The sequence below is a fragment of the Citrus clementina genome, unplaced genomic scaffold, assembly GCF_000493195.1.
Source record: "Citrus clementina cultivar Clemenules unplaced genomic scaffold, Citrus_clementina_v1.0 scaffold_4, whole genome shotgun sequence".
NCBI classification, from domain to species: domain Eukaryota; kingdom Viridiplantae; phylum Streptophyta; class Magnoliopsida; order Sapindales; family Rutaceae; genus Citrus; species Citrus x clementina.
Genome location: NW_006262274.1, coordinates 7298113 through 7317714, shown reverse-complemented (window position 1 = coordinate 7317714; position 19602 = coordinate 7298113). Strand labels below are relative to the sequence as shown.

The 19602-nt window shown below is 34.3% G+C and overlaps 3 protein-coding genes across 9 annotated transcripts; 1 reads left to right on the top strand and 2 right to left on the bottom strand.

The window, feature by feature from the left end:
• Positions 1 to 1458: 1458 nt before the first annotated feature.
• On the bottom strand, positions 1459 to 6110 carry LOC18043399 (uncharacterized protein SYNPCC7002_A1590). Of its 6 annotated transcripts, none has more exons than XM_024186000.1 (7): positions 5831 to 6070; positions 4975 to 5165; positions 4604 to 4649; positions 3754 to 3836; positions 3538 to 3654; positions 1926 to 2036; positions 1459 to 1819 (listed from the first exon to the last, which is right to left on the bottom strand). In XM_024186000.1, exons 1-6 carry the CDS (start codon positions 6051 to 6053, stop codon positions 1965 to 1967), a joined length of 732 nt encoding a protein of 243 aa, XP_024041768.1. In that variant the 5' UTR covers positions 6054 to 6070; the 3' UTR covers positions 1459 to 1819; positions 1926 to 1964. The 6 variants fall into 6 exon arrangements, 3 of the variants coding, with proteins under 3 accessions (XP_024041768.1, XP_006436549.1, XP_024041769.1); XR_002906011.1 differs by lacking the exon at positions 1459 to 1819 and adding an exon at positions 2139 to 2570 and having other exon boundaries at positions 1998 to 2036; positions 5831 to 6110; XR_002906010.1 differs by lacking the exon at positions 1459 to 1819 and adding an exon at positions 2139 to 2570 and having other exon boundaries at positions 1998 to 2036; positions 5826 to 6057.
• Positions 6111 to 8800: 2690 nt separating this feature from the next.
• On the top strand, positions 8801 to 15989 carry LOC18045594 (protein BTR1). 2 transcript variants are annotated; one of them, XM_006436482.2, is made up of 9 exons: positions 8801 to 9072; positions 9219 to 9321; positions 11184 to 11422; positions 11502 to 11611; positions 12949 to 13142; positions 14075 to 14202; positions 15084 to 15179; positions 15259 to 15320; positions 15417 to 15989. In XM_006436482.2, the coding sequence occupies exons 2-9, from the start codon at positions 9237 to 9239 to the stop codon at positions 15511 to 15513; spliced, it is 1011 nt and encodes a 336-aa protein (XP_006436545.1). In that variant the 5' UTR covers positions 8801 to 9072; positions 9219 to 9236; the 3' UTR covers positions 15514 to 15989. The 2 variants fall into 2 exon arrangements, with proteins under 2 accessions (XP_006436545.1, XP_006436546.1); XM_006436483.2 differs by having other exon boundaries at positions 9212 to 9321.
• A 658-nt stretch (positions 15990 to 16647) lies between these two features.
• LOC112099023 (putative glycine-rich cell wall structural protein 1) lies at positions 16648 to 17112 on the bottom strand. Its single transcript, XM_024186122.1, has one exon. It carries the CDS (start codon positions 17110 to 17112, stop codon positions 16648 to 16650), a length of 465 nt encoding a protein of 154 aa, XP_024041890.1.
• Positions 17113 to 19602: the final 2490 nt, after the last annotated feature.

Sequence of the window (19602 nt, the reverse complement as noted above, 5' to 3'; positions counted from 1 at the left end):
CAGAAAAATACTATTAGGATTATTATAAGAAGAGGAAAATTACTTAATTAAATTCATCACTTATGTTTCCAATGAAGAATTCTCCTTCAAATTTCAATGGAAAAAAAAGTCTTTTAATCTATCTTCTTTTTAATTCAGAGAATTTCCCCTATTTAGTAAAAAGGAATTTATTTTAATTAAATTGAAATTTCTTTTCAGTAGGGAGTTTGTATTCCTTTCAATGGAAAGTCCTCTTCTCTTATTTCTTCATTATAAAAAGAAAAAATTCCTCTTGTATTCTGAAATGAAGAAAGTATCTTCTCTTTAACATTTATTTTTAATTTTCATAAAAAATAAATTTCCTTCCTAGCAATGTAAGTAAGCTTTGCGAAACTTTTGTAAACTTTGTTCAATATTTATTGGGCCACATGGCATCCATAGGTTTCTACTAAATGGGCCATGATTTGGGCCCATTGGGGGTGGGGGTGGGGCTGGATTGGGATTGATTTGTTTCTCTGCCAGTTTATCTGCTTCCTAGAAGCATGTCGGCTGATAGCCTGATACCGAGGCTCACACTTGCACGCCCATGTGTCAACCGGCACGGCGCCTCACATGCTTGTTCAAAACACTTACGAAATCCCATTATTTTATATTTATAGCTCTTTTCTTATGAAAATTATATATAAAAAAGATAAAAATTACAAGTTTGAATTAAATTTTACTATTATCTAAAAAAATTAATTAATTAAATCGCGAACATACTATTTCAAAAAAATTCTTATTATTAGGTAATTTATTTCTTCATCGATTCTTTTGATTTTATAAAAAAATAATTATATCAAATATTAGAATTTAATCATTTAAATATAGTTAGGATACATTATTTGTAAATATATTTTTGTTAAATTAAATTCATTTTTGTCCTTTAATAAAATTTCTTCTACCAATAAAACTATACTCCTAGATAAGGGGTGTATAAGAATATTAAATGGGTGTGAGGAGCATTTCTCAGAAATCAATCCCCATCGAGCCCAATGTTTAGGATGGCCCATTTCAAGCTATGGATGCCAGTTAGCCCAATAAATATTGAACAAAGTTAAAGCCGCAAAGCAATGTAAGTCATGTTCTTTCGCGATATCAAATCTCTCTCGGCTCCAACGGGCTGCTTGAAATCACGAAACAAATTATGGTAGTGATCATCCTGTAAAGGTATTCTTATTTTTTTAATAAACGATTAATATACATCGTAAATAATGAAATACAAAATCGAATAAATTCAAATTTTTGTGGCTTTTTTTAGGACAAGGTAATCTTTTGGTGAATCGCCGATAACTTGCCTAATAATGAATATAATTTCTTTATCATATTATTAAAGTGAAACCCAAGTTTACTTCTCTAGCTTAATAATTACAAGGATTATGTCTCAAACATTGTCATGGGACTAAAATTTATATCATGTTACAGCAATTTTGCCCACGATATGACTTTTGCTCATTGCAATGTAATGACAATATCCAATGTGCAAATACAAAGACTTGCCCATTACATTTGCCGGCACATTGAACGACTCAATAAGAACACCAAATACTTGCTCATTATATTTGCAAGTCGGATTTTTCATTTCATGAAGAAATTCACATTGATTACACCTACGGGATATAATTGCTAAAAATTCAATTATACATGCATATCATGTTCAAAGTTACCACCTTGAAATTTAGAAATATAAGACGGATTGCGAAGCAGCTGAGCCTGCAGTGCTGTCAACAAATTGGAACGGCTAACAGTCTGGAGCAACTAAATGGGCGTGAATGATTTCTTCCAGAGTAACTGATTCTCCCTGTGAATAAACTGATATGAACAAAGTGGTGTACTTTAGAGCATACAGGATTGAAATAGCCTATATTACAACATGAATCTGCAGTGGCGCAGTTGAAGAAGCTCACAGATTTGAAACAATGGAGTAAGTCCTGTTCTTTGCAACATCAAATCTCTCCGGTTCCAAGGGGCTGCCTGGAGGTATCACCTGTCGCCCATGCTTGATAGTCTTTTACAAGCTAAAACAACAATGGAAAAATATATATATATCAGGACTCAACAATGAAAAACAAATATTCATTTTAAATTGTAACATTTCACTTTAATATCAAAGAGTGTACCCAATTGTTGCTGAGCAAGAATTATTCCAGCAACTGGCATCAACATTCAGCAAAACTATGAAAACAGGGCATATTTTGCAGGAGTTAAGGTACCGATACCTCCCTTTTTTAATGTTCCGTTTAAAAGATTGATTTTTTTCACTTTCACACACAATGAAGCACAACACAACCATTTGCTTCCATGAGACACCCAATCATACTACATGAAAGCACTTGTATAGCATATGTTCAATAGCAGCAGATTGGATCGGCAAGGAACATATTTAAATCCCGGTCAAAGCTTATGCTCTTGCTGTCTTGCATTGCGGTAGGACTTGTAACAGACATTAAAACAATCCACTTGTTAGCACTGACTAGATAATTTTTTTCAGCATCGCTTCCTAAGTCTCTCCAATTGCCCCTAGTTTCTGGTGACCATTCGCAAATGAAATTCTGACTTCGAAGATAAGGGGAGAAGAAGAGACAAACAGTTAGTTTTCTCTTCTTGCTTCTTAGTCAGTTAGCTAGCATAAATGTCTCTCCACATTCTCAATAGACAAACAATTTTACAATCAATAAAAATAGCATAGTTTACAGCTGGAAACAAGTCCTTTGTCTACCTGTGAGGAGTGGCAAAAGCTTCAATGCTTAAGGTGCTTAGTTTTATATTAAATCAACTTCATAAGGAATTAAATTTGTAAATTACCATACCAATGATAAACACAAAAAACTTATTTAACGGCCTATATTTTTTACTTCATTTTATCTGCTCTAATTCTGACAAATATTTGACCTGAAGCATTAAGTATAAACAACTAAGAGGACCTAGTGAATGGTCCATTCGCAAGCCAGCCATCAACTTTCATTATTTAGCTCTCAATTTCACAATTGAACTTGGTGCTATATCTGATTGGAATAAGATCATCCTCTTTCATTGAAGGTTATGGTCAGTCATCCATTAAATCATAATTACTTTCACTATGTTATGATACCTGAAGCAGTCATTACAAACCGAAGTTGTTGTGAATACTTATTTGTCCAACAATCCATGTAAACCGACAGTCTTGCCAACAACCAAATCCAGTGAGTTGTTTTCTTTCTTTCTTTGTGTGTTTTCCCCCTAAAATCTTTTTTGAACAACTCCAACTTTAAAAACACACAATTTTATATGATCTAAGTCGATTCTTTGGCATCATTTGTATTATAGCTATCAGTTTTTCTACACCCCAGCATCACATCCTCTATAGTCTACACTGTGATTTTCATCTATTTTGAGATTTAAAGAACAGAAAAATAATGTTAACACAACCAATTGACAACGTATAACAGAATAAACTAAAAATGCAGTGATCGGATTAGCAACTAAACTGCACTCTACTTAATTCACTTCAATGAAACTATAACAGATGCTTCTACTAACCTGCGACATGAAGCGTGGAAGCATGAGCTTAAGTATCTGGTCTAGGACTTGTGTCCCACTTGATTCAATAGCTTCCACCGGAAAAGCTCTAAATGCAAATGGGACCTCAATGCTAACCTAGAGTACCAATGGGAAACACAAAAAACATATTGAGAAATAAATGGTCATTTGTTTATTTTTATGCTGCAATTGAAGTCATCAATATGCAAGCCCTACCTCGATGAATGCATCTGAAGTTAATTGTTGTACTTCTGAGTTGCGACTGTTGCTGTCACATGATATTCGGTTTATCATAGAAGCTGCATAGCACAAGAAATGCGAGCCAAATCAGTCCTGAGAAGAGCATTGCTTGAACTTGAACTCAGAATTAAAATTCAATCCAACATGGAATTGTTCCAAAAGAGAAACTCTCCGATTCTTATTTGCATCGTTTACAAAGAATATTGATGATGGTACAAATCCTCTACCATCTTCCATAAAAAGATACAAAGATCAAGGTAGCAGGATCCAACAACTGAAAACTGCTCATTGGAGGAAATTTGAGAGGCATAAATAGATTAACATGTATTTAAAGGAACAGAATTTCATCATGTCAAAGGCAAAAAAAAAATCCATCAAACTTTCTTTGCCATGGATTTATGCAAGACAAAGCCAATTCCATTAGACTGTACTCCATCAATGAATTTCTTCTACTCTTCTTTATTCCAATTAAAAATACTTATCAAACCAGACAATATATAGTCCACTTGTTTCATTCTGAGATTGAATAAGCAATTTGGTGGATTGCAAGTACACTATGAAAATCTGAGATCACCAAATTAAAAATATAAGTCCAATTTGCATAACAATTTAAATCTACTTAACATTATCAAGTTACTCTTGTGAAATTGACCAACTAACAAATAATTCAAATGCTTCACGTAAATTTTCTCATCAAACAATAGTCACTTGCTTAGTTCTGATAGCTTACATAACAACATATGTCATTTATCCTAACAATTACAACGAAAAGAAAAACAAATCCATTTAGTTCTTTTGAGATGTTAAAGCCCGTTATTTTGCTTACCATCAAACTTGTCATTCTGTGCAACCACAATCGGTGAGCCCTCAAGCTGACACCAATCAACAGATACATGTCACAACATAATCATACAAGCATATCCCAATAACTCCACAAAACATCCTACATTTAGCATATTAAGCCAATTTAACTTTTATTTCATAAAAGGGTTACGGATAGTTCAGCACGCAAAAACAGTTGGAGTAAGTAAAATTATATTTGCTTCAGTTTCAGGTCATCTTAACCAGTTACACGACGACACCCTACATTTTGAATCCCAAATATTTCTTCTCATTTTAAATTTTTTCAGCAAGCAAAGATAAATGGAATAAACTAAAGAAGATGATTGAAAACAAGTTCATTCAAGACAAACAAACCTTACAGGACAAGAGCTTAATGCAACAACCATTGGGCTGCTCTTCAACTCTAACAAGCAAAACAGGACAGATCTCGAATGCAAAGAACTTGAATCTATATACATAACACCTGAATGTGTTGTCATCCACCCTCTCTATCCTCTCTGCATCCAACACCGAGTACTGACTCGCTGGCAAGCTCATATATTCAACTGCAACACGTTACATGTATATATTCAAAAATTCAAATTTTCAAGCATAAATATTAAAGAGTGTAATTGGAAGTGCTTTTGACACCACCAAAGTAGTTTCTCCAAAACTGCATATTGTGTGTAATTTGTAGAGTTTAGCTGAATTAGATAAAGAATAATAATATACGTTCAAACTCTCTATATGAAATATTGACAATTGAGTTTGTGATTGTCGTATGTGGGATCTTTTTGTAGATACTTTTCTGCAGAACACTTAAACCGTTACTCTATTACTAAAGGTGCGTTATCCGCAAAAAATGCCTTGCATTAAGGCACTTGAAAATGTTTTTAGAAAAAGTACCTAACAAGTGCTTTTAGAAACCACTTCAAATGCTTTTGTTTGTAGAAAAAGCATTTAGCAAAAGCACTAAAGCACTTGTAGACATTTCAGTTAAACACTACAAAACCCATACGCAAGATGCAATTTGGACTCACTTTTTGACCAAGAAAGCGATTTCGCAATGCGAAAACAATTAAAACACACCATATAACACGCTTCCAGCTGCTAAAGAAATGAGCTTCTTCACTTACAAAATACTTGATACTCAGAATCACTTTTATTTCTAAACACACGCTTGTTTTATATTTAAATGAAATAGAAAAAAGAAAAAGGTTGCTAACATTACTTAGAGGCCGCTGGAGCTGGCGAACCCGAACGGACTCTTTGCGGCTGGCAACGAAACGCGCTTTTGCGGGAGAGGTTGCTGCCGAAACGCGAAACGGGGACTTTTGAGTCAAGTGAAAAAAACCCGTTTTCAGAGTAAGAGAGCTTGTGTTCGTGGGGTTTCTAATTTTATTATATGGAAATGTAATACAGGTTGATGAAGAACAGTTCAGCGCCATTTTCATTTTGCTGTTTTTTTCCTTTTTTAAAAGATTTAATAATTCTCTTATCTCATTTCGAGTTTCGACTTTCGACCAAAGACTTTGGAAGCCGGACTCGGGAGAGCTGAGAGAGATAAGGGCACGTGTTATGCACGTGATCGTATTCACGTGAGAGTCACGTGGTTTCCTTTTTTATTTATTTTTCTCATAATGAAGATTTTGAATTTTTTAAAGGTTTTTTTTTTAAATATAATTGTTTTTTCATATTGCAAATTCAATTAAAATAAAATGCAAATGAATTAATGGAACGAATAAAAATAGTTCAGCAACAACGCATGTAACAATCAATGTGGACATACAAGGGTATATCACAAAGACGGTCAGTAGAGCACTTTTAAAACACAAAAATATGTGGAAATTATTGAATAAATTTTAGGATGAGTTTGAGATTGAGGTACTTAATATTTTAAGTTACAGTTGCTGTAAAAAAAATTATAATTATAAAATAAAAGTCAGTAATATATAATAAATATAATTTTTAAATGATAATTTTGATAAAATTATTAAAGATATAATAAATTTTCCATTATAAATGAAAAATCATATCATCATAGGTTTCAAGTTACAGCAGTTAGTATTTATCACATACTTTAATGCTGCAAATTTTAAGGTACAGCCGTCTAACATCAATCTCAAACGCACCCATAAAGTGAGTTTGATTTAAAATTATTAAGACAAGATTAAGTTTAAAGTTAGTGTCATTTAGGAATTTTAAGACAAGATTTAAACTTGACTCCTTTCAACTGACTTTAATTTCAACATTACTTTATTATCATTTATTTATTATTAAGACAAGATTTTAAATAGTCTAATAAATGTCTGGTCTAAAATCTCTAAGTAAATAAGTAGGATGACATTACATTAGATAGTCGTTTGAATTATTAAACTGCTAAGTGCTAATATTTCTGTTTTAGGATTTTAATTTTTTACTTTAATGTTTTTTGAATTTAGCTGTTAATTTTAATTTTTAAAATACTTTAAAAACAAATAATTAATTGTCCAATAAATTTAGTGAATGTATATATGTACTCATATTTTATACCCATACTCGACCCAACGACTATGAAAAATTATATTCTAACCCAATCTTTTTTATAAAATAAAAATAAAATCAGATCTTATACTTGATCTTAACATAACATGCCTTCAATTTTTTTGCAATCCCTATCATTAGTGGGCTTACCTTAATAGTTGAGTCGATTTATTGATATGGGAACCACAACTTTAGTAGCATGTTGATATTGTTGTAAATGTGTAATTATTTCCTTTATGACTATCAGCTATACTGTGATATAATTTCTAATGATAATTTTCATTGTTATTTAATTCTTATTACCTTATCATCTGTTATGATCACTAAAATAGTGAGTAATCACGAATGCTGTCATCAAAATCAAATTACAATTAAGATTAGATTCTCATAATAACATCATCATCGTCGTCATCATTTTTCACTGGCCCCTATTCCCTTCAATAAACTTTTAAATCACTCAATAGAGTCTCATCAATCATCATTGCTAATAGTAAATCATAACCTTCAATGAGACATCATTAGTTCATTACTATCACTTAATTAACTTCAAGATTATTTGTTGTGAAAATTGTTAATTTGTAAATGAAGAATCCATATATTAAATTTTTTAAAAAGTAATTTCATCCCCTCAGATTTTTTTAAAAATAAAAACCAATTTAAACGTACAAAACTATGATATTATTCAATTTTAATTTAATTAAAGTACAAAAATTCGCTTTTCCATTATATATTATAAAAAAATTAAAAGCATACTAAAAATATTCTAAACCAAGGTTCGAACGGCTAAAAGGTATTATAGCCCACAACTTTAGCATCATGGATTAAAAGAAAATAACAAAATCTAATAATTAAAAGTAGAGGTGGCAAAAATACCCGCCCGGTCCGGACCCGGACCGTACCCGAGCGTTACCCGGCCCGGGTATGAAGCCGGGTCGGTCTTGGGCATCACTTGATAAACCCGGAACCCAGATTTTATTAAAAAAAATTATAAAATATATATTATTTTAAATATTTTATATTTATTTAACTTATTTATTATACATATATAAAGTTTTAAACACTTAAAATTTATATTTTCATGTCAAATTTTATTGAAATAAATTTAAAACTTATAAAATTACCAAAAAATAAAAAATATATACACATAAAATATTAAAAAATATAAAATCCGGGTACCCGGATTAAAACCCAGACCGGTTGCATCCGGGCAGGGTCCGGTCATGGCAATACCCGGACCCGGCCCGGGGTTTTGCCATCTCTAATTAAAAGTGTCAAGCTGTGAGATATGGTTGTTAAGTTGTCGTTCTAAAATTAATCGTTTTAATTTATAAAAAAAAATTTGAGTTGAATTTTTAATTAAATGTTGAATTAATGGTGGTAAATAAAAAAATAAAATACAAAATAAATAATGATCATCCAAAAAATAAGCTTGGATCCTAATACTTTATAAAAAAATTATTTAAATTCTCTAAAAAAATTTTTTAGTATCCATTAATATATTTTTTTTACCGAAAAAAAAAAAATTGTGCACGTGCGGTGGACTGGAGAGAAATGAGCTACGGTCTACGGGAAATAGTCCATGATATAAATATGTGATCACAAATAAATTTATTTATATTTACAAAAAAAAAATCTGTGTACAGCTTATATTACGTGTATAAGAAAAGAAGAAATTAGAAAATAAAAAATAAAAAATCAGAAAAGATGCGATTTTCACGCCTAAATCAAACAACAAACAATGAAAGAGAAGCCAAAAAACGTAAACATGGATGGATAGCAGCAGCAGCGCAGCGCAGCACAACACAACGCAACACAAAATCTGTGCAATCCCTAGCTTCATTTTCTCCAAACAAAAAAGAAAATATATATAAATATTAAAATAAATATAATCAAATTTGTTCTTCTATCACGATCAAATTTCATAGCTTTCAATTAAATATTAATTTACAAGTAAAAATTCTCTCTCTCTCTCTTTCTCTGTCTGTTGCTTCTATTTTTTTTGTGTGTTTGCTTTATTAATGTAATTAATTTATATTTGTTTTTGATAATGTGAGTGTGTGCGTAAGTTTATCTTTTGTGATTTCTTTAGTTTGAAGGAGAAGAGGAGCAGCAAAATGGAGACGAACGAGTCGTCTTACGTCCCGTCGCCGGATGTGCATGGAAAGCGATCTACGGCGCCGGTTAAGTCGCTGTCTTCAGGTCTCTGATCCGATCTTTTCTGTTTCTCTCTCTTTCTCTTTCGCGCGCGCTTTTTTTTAATTTAATTTAATTTAATTTAAATCTTTTTTTTTCTTTCGGTCGAGTATTGTGAATCGTTTTGGTTTTGAATTATGTATTTGTTATTTCAATTGGAATCCTAACTCTTGGCATTTTTTGAAGGGGAGGCTCTGTTTGGATGCTGAGATTAACAGTTTCTATTATTGTTCTGTTGAAATGCATCTGAGTGTATGTTTTGTTTGGGAGTGAAATGTGATAAACGTAATGGCTATTGTTATTATTTGTGCTGTTGGATAAAAGAATTGGTTCTTATTTTGATATTTTCGTTCGTGAGTGCTTTTTGCAGCATTTTAGATGTGGCTGTTCCAGATGATATAGGATTGCCGTCACCTGCTATCGTCTATTTTTGCAAAATTCTTTAGGTTTCCTGACATTCCAATTCCAACATTTTATTTTTTTAGAAATGAATAAATATGAAAACAAAATTCCTTTGTGTACGTTGTGCCCAATGCTTGACCAAACACCTCCCTTTCCCCATCCTGTTGTTTTATTTTTATATTTTATTTTTTATTTTTTGGCCCCATGCTGTTGGTATTTGATATAAGGAAACCATAGAGATTATAATTCATTTTAGTTGTATAGAGAAGGAGAGAGATTCAAGGAATAATAGAGGAAGATGTAGCCAGGTTAATGTTGGACTTGTAAGGAATGTCTCGATGCCTGCCCAACCTTGCCTCCTTCTGCCCATGTGCCAATTGCCCAAGGTTCGGTGTCAGTCCTAGTAATTGGCTTGGTTCAGATGTATTACTATAAAATGAGTTATGTCAGTTAAATGGCCTTTGTGGTTGAGTGACAAGTTGGACTTTCTGAGATGTAAGAGTTTTGTTTAACATATTTATATATATGTGTGTGTCTTGCTTCATCTGCGAATTTACTTTTCTCAAGTTGATTTTCCATTCCGTCACCTCTTTTCAGTTCTTTTTCTGGTCTGGATGTGCTTAGGCTTGAATTGATGTAGCTATCTCTGCAACAGTTTCAATTATGGTGAATAGAGAGAAGTATCCTCTGTTCTAGCATTTGGGAACTGCTTGCTTTTTAGATTCTAGTTAGGACCTGTGAGAAGTGAAGAACTTATTGACTGAGCTTTGGTTCATTTGGTTGCAGAGTTTTGATTTTAGGGGATAAACTGTAGAATTTTTTTTTTTTTATTATACAGAATTTCCATTTAACAGAAAATATACCTTTTTTTTTTTTAAGCATAGCATGACTAGAAACTAAGTCCCGTCATCACCTATGTGAGTCTCTACCCTAGAGGTTTTTCTAGTTGGGCTGAATGGCACCCAGAACAAAATATTCCTAGCACATTAAACTAGCATTTTAATTGGCTCTATACAATGTCTTATGTGTAGTTAAGTGCTGTGCAGTTGATTATAATTTATGAACATGCATATGATGCTTGGTTTCCTTGAAGATTAAGTTCTGTGCTGTTCCACTTCATTCTATAAACGGACAATAAAGTCTTGCGCTGCCTCCCTGAATTACAGTTTATTTTTCTTATTCTATAAAGCTATCAAATTGTTTGCAGTTCACAAATATTTAGTTTATAGCATAGATGATTGCACTTCCTAAGGTCTTTGAGGTGTTCTTGTTAATGCATTATAGTTGCATTTGAAGTGACATGTAGATACCTTTAAATCAGCCTCATCTGTACTGTCTGTTATTGTTCTGTAGTTTTTTCCCCTCACTTTTGTTTGGTTTTGAGTCTGCATTTGATCTATGGAAAGACTGTTCATATTAACCTTACTACTTTTGCTAAGTGCTCTTATCTTACTTGATTCTGCCAGATCCTACCGAGAAGCCCACATACATTAGGTTTCTTGTCTCGAATCCCTTAGCTGGTGCTGTCATTGGAAAGGGTGGCTCCACAATTAATGATTTTCAGTCACAGTCTGGAGCAAGAATCCAGTTGTCTCGCAGTCATGAATTTTTTCCAGGAACAACTGATAGGATCATTATGATTTCTGGAACAATTGATGAAATTCTCAGGGCCGTGGATCTCGTTATTGATAAGTTGCTGACTGAGGTATTCTTTATGATGCTGGAATTGCACTTAATAAGGCTATTCCTTTCTATTAGTAATAATAGTTTCTATTTTTGGTCAGCTTCATGCTGAAGATCAGGCTGATGATGTTGGGACAAAGACAAAGCTGAGACTAATTGTTCCTAATAGCTCCTGTGGAAGCATAATTGGGAAGGCAGGGGCCACTATAAAGTATGAAGACTGCTTCTTGTTTTTCTGCTTTAAATTGTTCAGTTGCCATGCCTTTGAACCTTAACTGATGAAAGCATTTTTGTGTTCTGTTATATGTTGAAACTTTTGGATGAGCTTGAAAAATAACTGGGTTATGAGTACAATTTTATTCATAATTTTCATACAAATGTGGTGTTTGTTTACGGGAAATCATTTTTTGAAGTATTATGGAATCGACAAATAGTATTTGAACCTGGAAGATCTGAGAAATGCTTTTGTAATGAACAAGTCTCATCCCACATGCAGCTCTACATAGTTTTTTTGGTCCATTTAGGGTGTTCTATAAAATTCTTGAGAGATGTATATTGGCTGACAATTGTTTGCTATTAACTTTAAACTCTATTTTTTCCAAGCTAATACCTTAATGTAAAATCTTAAACATCTTGGGGTTTGTGGGAATAGTATTGATTGCTTCTTCTTAAGTGTGAAATTGAATCGGCCTTTTGCTGTAATGCTTACTCATTGCTTCTAAGTGAACCCTTTTTGGTTTATGGTTAGAGTTATGGGTCCTTTACAGTATTTAGTTACTTGTTAATGGATTATTTATTAATAAAATTATATAACCCTACCGAATGATTGGTTATATTGACCTTAATGCCTAGTAAAATTTTCTTCATATTTGGATTTCGTGCTTTCATATATTTGTTTTATCTTATGTGAATACCTTCTACCATTTGACACAAACAGACCCCTTATGGTAACTGTTCCAATGGAAACCAAGAAAATTTTGCATCAAAAAAACCTCACGTACTCTTACAGATGTTTAATTCTTTCATGATGGCTTAAGCTGCTAGCTCCATAGCCTCCACAGTGCATTTTTTTCCCCCTTGGACGAGAAATTATAATAGTTAGATTAATATATAAAACAAGATTACAAGTGTATGTTGTTGGTTGCTTTAGAGGAAGCACCTTTTGTACTTGTTTCTTTAAACACTCCCATCCCTTTCCCCCTCTTCCTGTTCTGAGTTAAAAAAAAAAGGGGGGGGGGGGTGGGAGGGGGGGGGGGAAGAAGAAGATAACAATAAATCAAGCTTTCCTATCAATAGATCTATAGTTGTGTGGCCCAAACCATAGTCCTGGCTGAGGTAAAAATTAGGGTTACTTTAAGGATCATTACATTTAGTTTTCTACTTGTATTGGATTTCAAGTTTGACCATTTTTGCATTTCGTGGTTCCTTAACAGTTGCTCCTGAGAATATGGTGAAAAGCAAATGGTCATTTATATATTCCTATATCCGCTACCAAAGCCCTTAAAATGAAAAATAAGTCAACACTGACATCATTTTGACCTTGTGCAGGTCATTTATGGATGACTCCCAAGCTGTTATTAAAATATCTCGTCTGGATCATAGTTATTATGGGTTGAATGATAGGCTAGTGACCCTGACAGGAACTCTTGATGAGCAGATGAGGGCTCTTGAATTGATTCTGTTAAAGCTATCGGAAGATACTCTTTACTCGCAGACTATGACAGTTCCCTATACATATGCTGGTATGTCTTTTATGATTAGTGTATTCAATCCCGCTGTTGTCACACCATCTCCTTGTAGTTTTTTGTATGCTACTTTCAAGTTTTAAATGCTTTGCTTTGCTTTAAACTTCTTTTTGACACCTTTATTTAACCTTTTATATCTGGTGATTGTGTTTTGGCTCTGGTATGAAATGTGAAAGTCAGATTTCCTCAATCTGGAGTTTCTAGTTATTATTTTGAGTAAAAGAAGTGGCTCAAAAGCACTCTATCTTGCAAGTTTAAAATTTCCTGATGTATTTATTTTGGGGTGTACCATGAGCTAGAACTGGAATTTGACACCTATCCATTCTTCCGTTTCTCACTCCGCCCTTCTTTTCTAAATCATGCTTCCTAGTGTTTCTATATTGCTGCTGGCACAATGTTCAAGAGCAAACAAGTACAGCAGCTATGTTGATGGAAAAATGACTGGAATTGGATTAGTGGAACCTGACCCTGGCAAAAAGCATTCGGGAAGATTACCATATATCTAATTCTGAGTCAGTATATGAGAGAAAAGAGTTGATTCGTTTGTGATATTTGGGAATTTTTTTTTAGAAAAACATTTTAAAAGAATTTGGTCGTTAGTCAGTTGTATGGTTTGTACTAATTTTAATGTTCATTTGTCTGTTGTAACTTCTAAAAATTGCGTGTTGTGATCAATGTACATGGTTCCTAGTGAGTACTGAAATTATGCTATGTCTGTAGTTTTTTTTTTTTTTTTTTTTTAATTTCCAAAAGTATTTTGGTTAGTAATTAGTGCTATGGCTTTGTTCCCTAATTGTTAATGATCCTTCCTCTTTTGTAATTTATAGTCTATTAGTTGATTAATGTAGCATGATCCTCGTCGTTGCTGGAACTACGTTGTCTCAATTATTATGTTGGAATTTTAATTTGTTTTTAACTTGAATTTTTAGGTGTTTTCTTCTCTGGTTTTCACGGCATGCCATATGGGGCTGTGCCGCCTCCTGTTCCAGCAGTGCCACACAATACAGCAGCACACTATGGACCCAATATGGGTGGAAGAAAGTTTCAGAATAACAAGGTTCTCCTTCCATGGCCCTTGAATCCTGTTGGAATGTTATTAATTATTTTAATTGCTCAGCCAATTATCTGTCATTTTAGTTTGTCAATATATGAAGAGATAAGACTTAATGAATGCTGATTTGCTGAGAATGTCTGCTTGCCCAGATTGAGGCTTAATGAATGTGTGCAATTCAGAAGTTCAAACATGCTTGGTTGGGCTCATTGGAATTAGGCCAGGCCCCACCTCTTTGAGACACTGTGTCTTATGCTACTTGTTTCTGGAATAACTTCACTTTTACACTGGGTTGAAATTAGCATGATTAATTTATCAGCTGCCTGATCTTCTTCCAGGTTATTATGAAATTGTGTAATAGAAACTCCCCCCCCTCTTTTCAAGAACTTGACCTTTTACCCGGATGATACTAAGTTGACTAGGTAGTTTAACCAATTATTATTTTGTATAGCATCTTCATGCTGATATCTGCACTGCTGAAAACTTTAAAAGTTCAAGTTTTTTCCAGAAACAGATTATAGAATCATGTTAGTCACAATGCTTAAAGGGAATTTCCTTGTTTCTAAGGTCCTGGAAACATAGTTGCTTGACAATTTGTTCAAGCATATGAATTTACATCTTCTCTTTGTGGACTCCTCTCCATGTGAACTTGTAGAGTGGGATCCTGGTTATACTTATTAGATCGTATATTTGCTGCCTTAATGGAAAAAGTGGTTTATTCTGTGGCAAATTCTTGTATCAAATGAATGCATTGAACCTGTTCAAATAAGAAATCTCTGTTTTAATATTTCATGTTAATGTGCTTTTCTGATAACTGATTCTCGGAGTAAAAAATGCTTTTGAGTATGTTGATTTTGAATGACCAACAGCCTTCTTTTGATTTTTAGGATGATCGTACGAACTCACTGACAATTGGTGTGGCGGATGAGCATATTGGGTTTGTTGTTGGTCGTGGTGGAAGGAACATAATGGAAATTAGTCAGGTTAGTGAATGGCGAATTATTTAAGTTAGTTTATATAAGATTACGTATGCACTGAAGTGGAGCAACTCAAATATTGCAGATCAGTGGGGCTAGGATAAAGGTATCAGATAGGGGTGATTTCTTCTCTGGAACATCTGAGAGGTACAAAAGTGAACAAAGAGTTCATCAATCTGTTGTTTTGGAAAATTATAGTTCAAAGCTTTTCTAATCTTTTGCTTTCTGGTACATGGCTTGCAGGAAAGTCACAATCTCTGGGCCCCAGCGATCAATCCGTACAGCTGAGTCCATGATAATGCAGAAGGTAGCATATGCTTCCGACCGGTTGATGGATTAGTTCTCAAGTATTGCAACTAATTGTCGTTGACAATCTTTTGGTGGACCTGCTTATGATTTGATGATCTAAAATACATGTGAGTATGTGTGTGTCCTCGCAAAATGAGTTGGTGAGAAATCTGATAACAGTAATGGGAATAGAAGGAAGAACGGTATTTACTTTTGTTGAGGCAGAGCATCATACAGGGATTCTTAATATACAGCTTTACATCGAGCTCCATATAAAGAAGTTCGTCGGAATAGGCCATCATTGCTTTGCTGAATACTAGAGTTAGCTTCATTCGTTTCTCATTCAGTTGTAGCCTTCTCTAAATTAACCAGCATTAAATTAATGTTTTTTGTTAGGAAACTAAGCTTTAGATTAAGTTATGAGGTTTTTGTTCTGAAACAATGTTTCTCCTAACGGATGATTGTTGCTTAAACACACTGTCATTTGCTTCCTTATTGAATGTTATATGCTGTCGTCATTTCTTCCTAGTGTTGCCATTTAATATGATAACAGGCCGATTGTCTTGAAAGGTCTTGTATTAGTCACTGGTCATCTTACATGAACTCTTTTCACTCTAGTCAGTTTTTTTGACACTGTTGGAAAGGAAGTTGCCTGTTGCGGCCTCTTGGTTGTTGCTTCAAATTTTACCAGTTCCTTATTTAAGTTGTTGAAACGCTCTTGGAAGAAAGCCTAATGTACAGCAATGTTTTTGTTCAACAAACCGTTTCACTTGAATATAAGGATGTAGACAAAACGTTCATGGTTTCGAAACTTCCATAGATATGGGTGTGAAATGTATACAAGGGCTGGTTGAATAATGCTATAACTAGCACACGGGTAAATTTTTATTTTGCATTGATGTATCAATAAACCTTGGTAATAACAAAGCATGTGTATAGCAGTATCGTAGAGACACATGCAGAAAGAAATGCAACTTTCCCCGCCATGCATGCACAAACCGCATGCAAGGAGTGAATTCGCTACAATTTTATTTGAGAATTACAAATGCCAAAAGTGAAATGCATGCATGAAGTGAATCCGCTACAATTTTATTTGAGAATTACTAATGCCAAAAGTAAAAAGTGGGATTGAAGAGTGCATTGCTAATTGCTACCTAATGAAACAGGAACCTTCATGTGTTCATGTTTATGGGGATTCATCACCTCCTCCACCACCGTATCCGGAACCCTGGCCCGACCCATATCCAGATCCGCCACCATGGCCTCCTCCTCCGCCTCCTCCTCCTCCTCCTCCACCGCCTCCTCCTCCTCTACCTCCACCACTTCCATATCCACTTCCGTATCCAGACCCGCTTCCATATCCAGACCCACCTCCAACTCCGGAGCCTCCACCACCGCCACCTCCTCTACCGCCTCCGCCTCCACCACCTCCACCGTTTCCTCCACCACTTCCATACCCAGACCCATATCCACTACCAGACCCATACCTACTCCCCGACCCAAAACTGCCTCCTCCACCACCTCCTCTGCCTCCGCCTCCTCCTCCGCCACCTCCTCCATGTAAAGCCTTTGATTGTCTAGCGGCAAAGGAGCAGTCCACAAGGACCATAATCAAGAACGCTACACCAACAATCACCCTAAACCTTGCCATATTTTCCGAACTCTCAAAAACTCAAACGTAGGGTTTTACAAGAAGTACAACAATGTACAAAGCTCACTCACTGTTTACTTAAACACACACTCAGTACATACAAAACTACTTAATCTCTATAGTTTCTTGCTGATAAGTGAATTATATGGCAAGGTAGGGTCCCTATATATAGGACTGAAAAGGGTTACCTTTATCCAACGTTTGCCGAAATTCTAGCTTCTTTGAAAGAGCGTTTAAGTAATTTTAAAGATTATAAGTAGAGAACGTACGTGTCTCTATGGGTTAGAGTTAGTGGTGTTGGTGGTGACGGTGATATTGTGGGTGTGTACTCTATTATCTTGTTTCCTTGTCTTCGCCTCACTGCCACATCTCTCTCTCTCTCTCTCTCTTTGCATATAAAGAATAAAGTTAAATCTCTCTCTCTCTCTCTCTCTCTCTCTCTCTCTCTCTCTCTCTCTCTCTCTACTTTTGACTTTAAAGGGGTCCTAAACTAAAACATACGATTTACATAGCATTTTTGAATTGAAGGGGACCATTGTAATGCATGTGCATGCTTGATGCTTAATGCTTCTGCACCAGTTTGTTAATCTGTTCACATTTGAAGTACACCGCTTTCAGTGCATGCATGCCAATGCTAGTTTCTCATGTGGTGATGGTATGCAACATTTGTCTTCTTAAGAATGTAGGAATTGCATCCCTTTTGTAAATTATTTTAGTTTATTTGTGGAAATTGACCCCAAAAAATCCTAAGGCATAAACACTTCCACTAACACGCCTATCAAAATTCCTTATCAAAATCATCTTGACGAATTTTAGTGGGATATTGTCATATTGATATCCTTATTTCTTCAAATGCAAGGTTGACAACTGGCATGCACGACAAGTATATCATCCCTAATTTCAATTCTTATTTTGCATTTGCCATTTTTCATATTTGCATAGCATGCTTTCAATCATGGCGTCTTGCATTCAAGAACACGATAGGTGTTGAAAAAATAGCATGTCTATATGTTATTTTAAGGGCACATTTTGAGTGCGTCTCACTCAGCGAAAGTGAGAAATCTTGTGAGGTTCGGATTCTATTCCGTTAATACTTCAAAAGTGTAATTTTATTTTCTCGAAATGGTATTTGGGTAAATGAGAAATTGTCTCCCAAAGTTCACCTTTGAAGTTAGAAATTTGAAAGGAAATGAGGCTTATCCCACATGGCAAATGAGGCTTATCCCACATGGGAAAAAGAAGCCAAGGGATTAGTATTTATATATAAACACTTAACCATGGATGAGTAAGAATTATAAGGATAGAGGCTCTCTCCACACGCGCGTGCGCAGGGGGGTGCACATTCAAGACCTATTTGGTTTAAACTCGTGCGCGTTCTGCGTACGCGAATGTCAGCCCAATTGGTTGTTATAACTATTTAATGGCATATATTGAATTCAAAAATTCAATACAATGTTGCTGTTACATCCTCACATGAGTATAAAAAGGCACCTCGTCTTCTGTTTTTGCACACACTGAAACCAGCACACAAAGCACTTGCAATTTCTCTTTTCTCCTTCTTTTGTCTGTTTTTCTGATCGAGTTTGCCACTGTTGTGGTTCGCTGGAATTACCTGTCTGTGGTTGACCGAAAATTCGTGCCCGTTGTATCCTGGGAAACAGTTACCAGCAGACCTAAAATACTTCAGTAGGTGGTAAATCTGTTTTAAGGAAATTATCCTGTACAGGCCTCGGGTTTCATTTTCTGTTTCGATTTTTCTTTTCCTTACTGCTTTTCCAGTTGTGATTTCCAGTTATTGTTTACATTGCTGCAGTTAATTTACCTATTGGTTTTATTTGATTAACTCACTGTGTTTGTTTTTTCTTACAATAGGTCTATTTCTTCTTTTTTTTTTTCATCATTTGCTGGAGAAATTAGATTATTCGAGAATACATTACACATATCATGTCAATCATACAATAAGTAAATAATGTTATGACATGTGTGCATTTATTTTTAGAAAATACCATGCATGTGATGGTTATATTAAATTCAATTTTACATATCATATATGCATTAGTTGATTGTATCACATTTGATATATTATAGAATTCCTCCGGTTAATAACTTTGTTGTGAATTGAACCACCTAGCTCTCTATGCACTTTCATTTCTAATCATTATGCACAATTTCGTTCACTAATCAAATACATTTTTTTAATAAACATCCTTGATCATGCATATCAACTTAACAAAAATTGCTTACTAGTGGTTTCGTACGTTATCATCTGATTATTAATGATGATCAGCACGTAATATAAAGTAAATATAGCCTACAAGAACGAATATCCGTCCTTGTTTTGAAGCCATAGCTACATTTGATACTAGTCACGTTTTAGCTGTATAAAATTGATGGTGAAGAAAAATTTTTACATCAAATTTTTATTAACTAACTAATATGTTTTAGTAAATTCATAATTAATGAATAAAACAAATTAAGTAAATTATTAAT

Bases quoted from the DNA above. Each gene is read 5' to 3' on its own strand.
- LOC112099023 (XM_024186122.1), bottom strand. From the start codon at position 17,112: ATGGCAAGGTTTAGGGTGATTGTTGGTGTAGCGTTCTTGATTATGGTC.
- LOC18043399 (XM_006436486.2), bottom strand. From the start codon at position 6,053: ATGAAAATGGCGCTGAACTGTTCTTCATCAACCTGTATTACATTTCCA. The intron at 5,166-5,830 runs GTAATGTTAGCA...AACGTGTTGCAG, and splicing joins CCAGCTCCAGCGGCCTCTAA to TTGAATATATGAGCTTGCCA. The intron at 3,655-3,753 runs GTAGGGCTTGCA...TTGGTACTCTAG, and splicing joins CTTCAGATGCATTCATCGAG to GTTAGCATTGAGGTCCCATT.
- LOC18045594 (XM_006436482.2), top strand. From the start codon at position 9,237: ATGGAGACGAACGAGTCGTCTTACGTCCCGTCGCCGGATGTGCATGGA. The intron at 11,612-12,948 runs GTATGAAGACTG...GACCTTGTGCAG, and splicing joins AAGGCAGGGGCCACTATAAA to GTCATTTATGGATGACTCCC. The intron at 15,180-15,258 runs GTTAGTGAATGG...CAAATATTGCAG, and splicing joins ACATAATGGAAATTAGTCAG to ATCAGTGGGGCTAGGATAAA.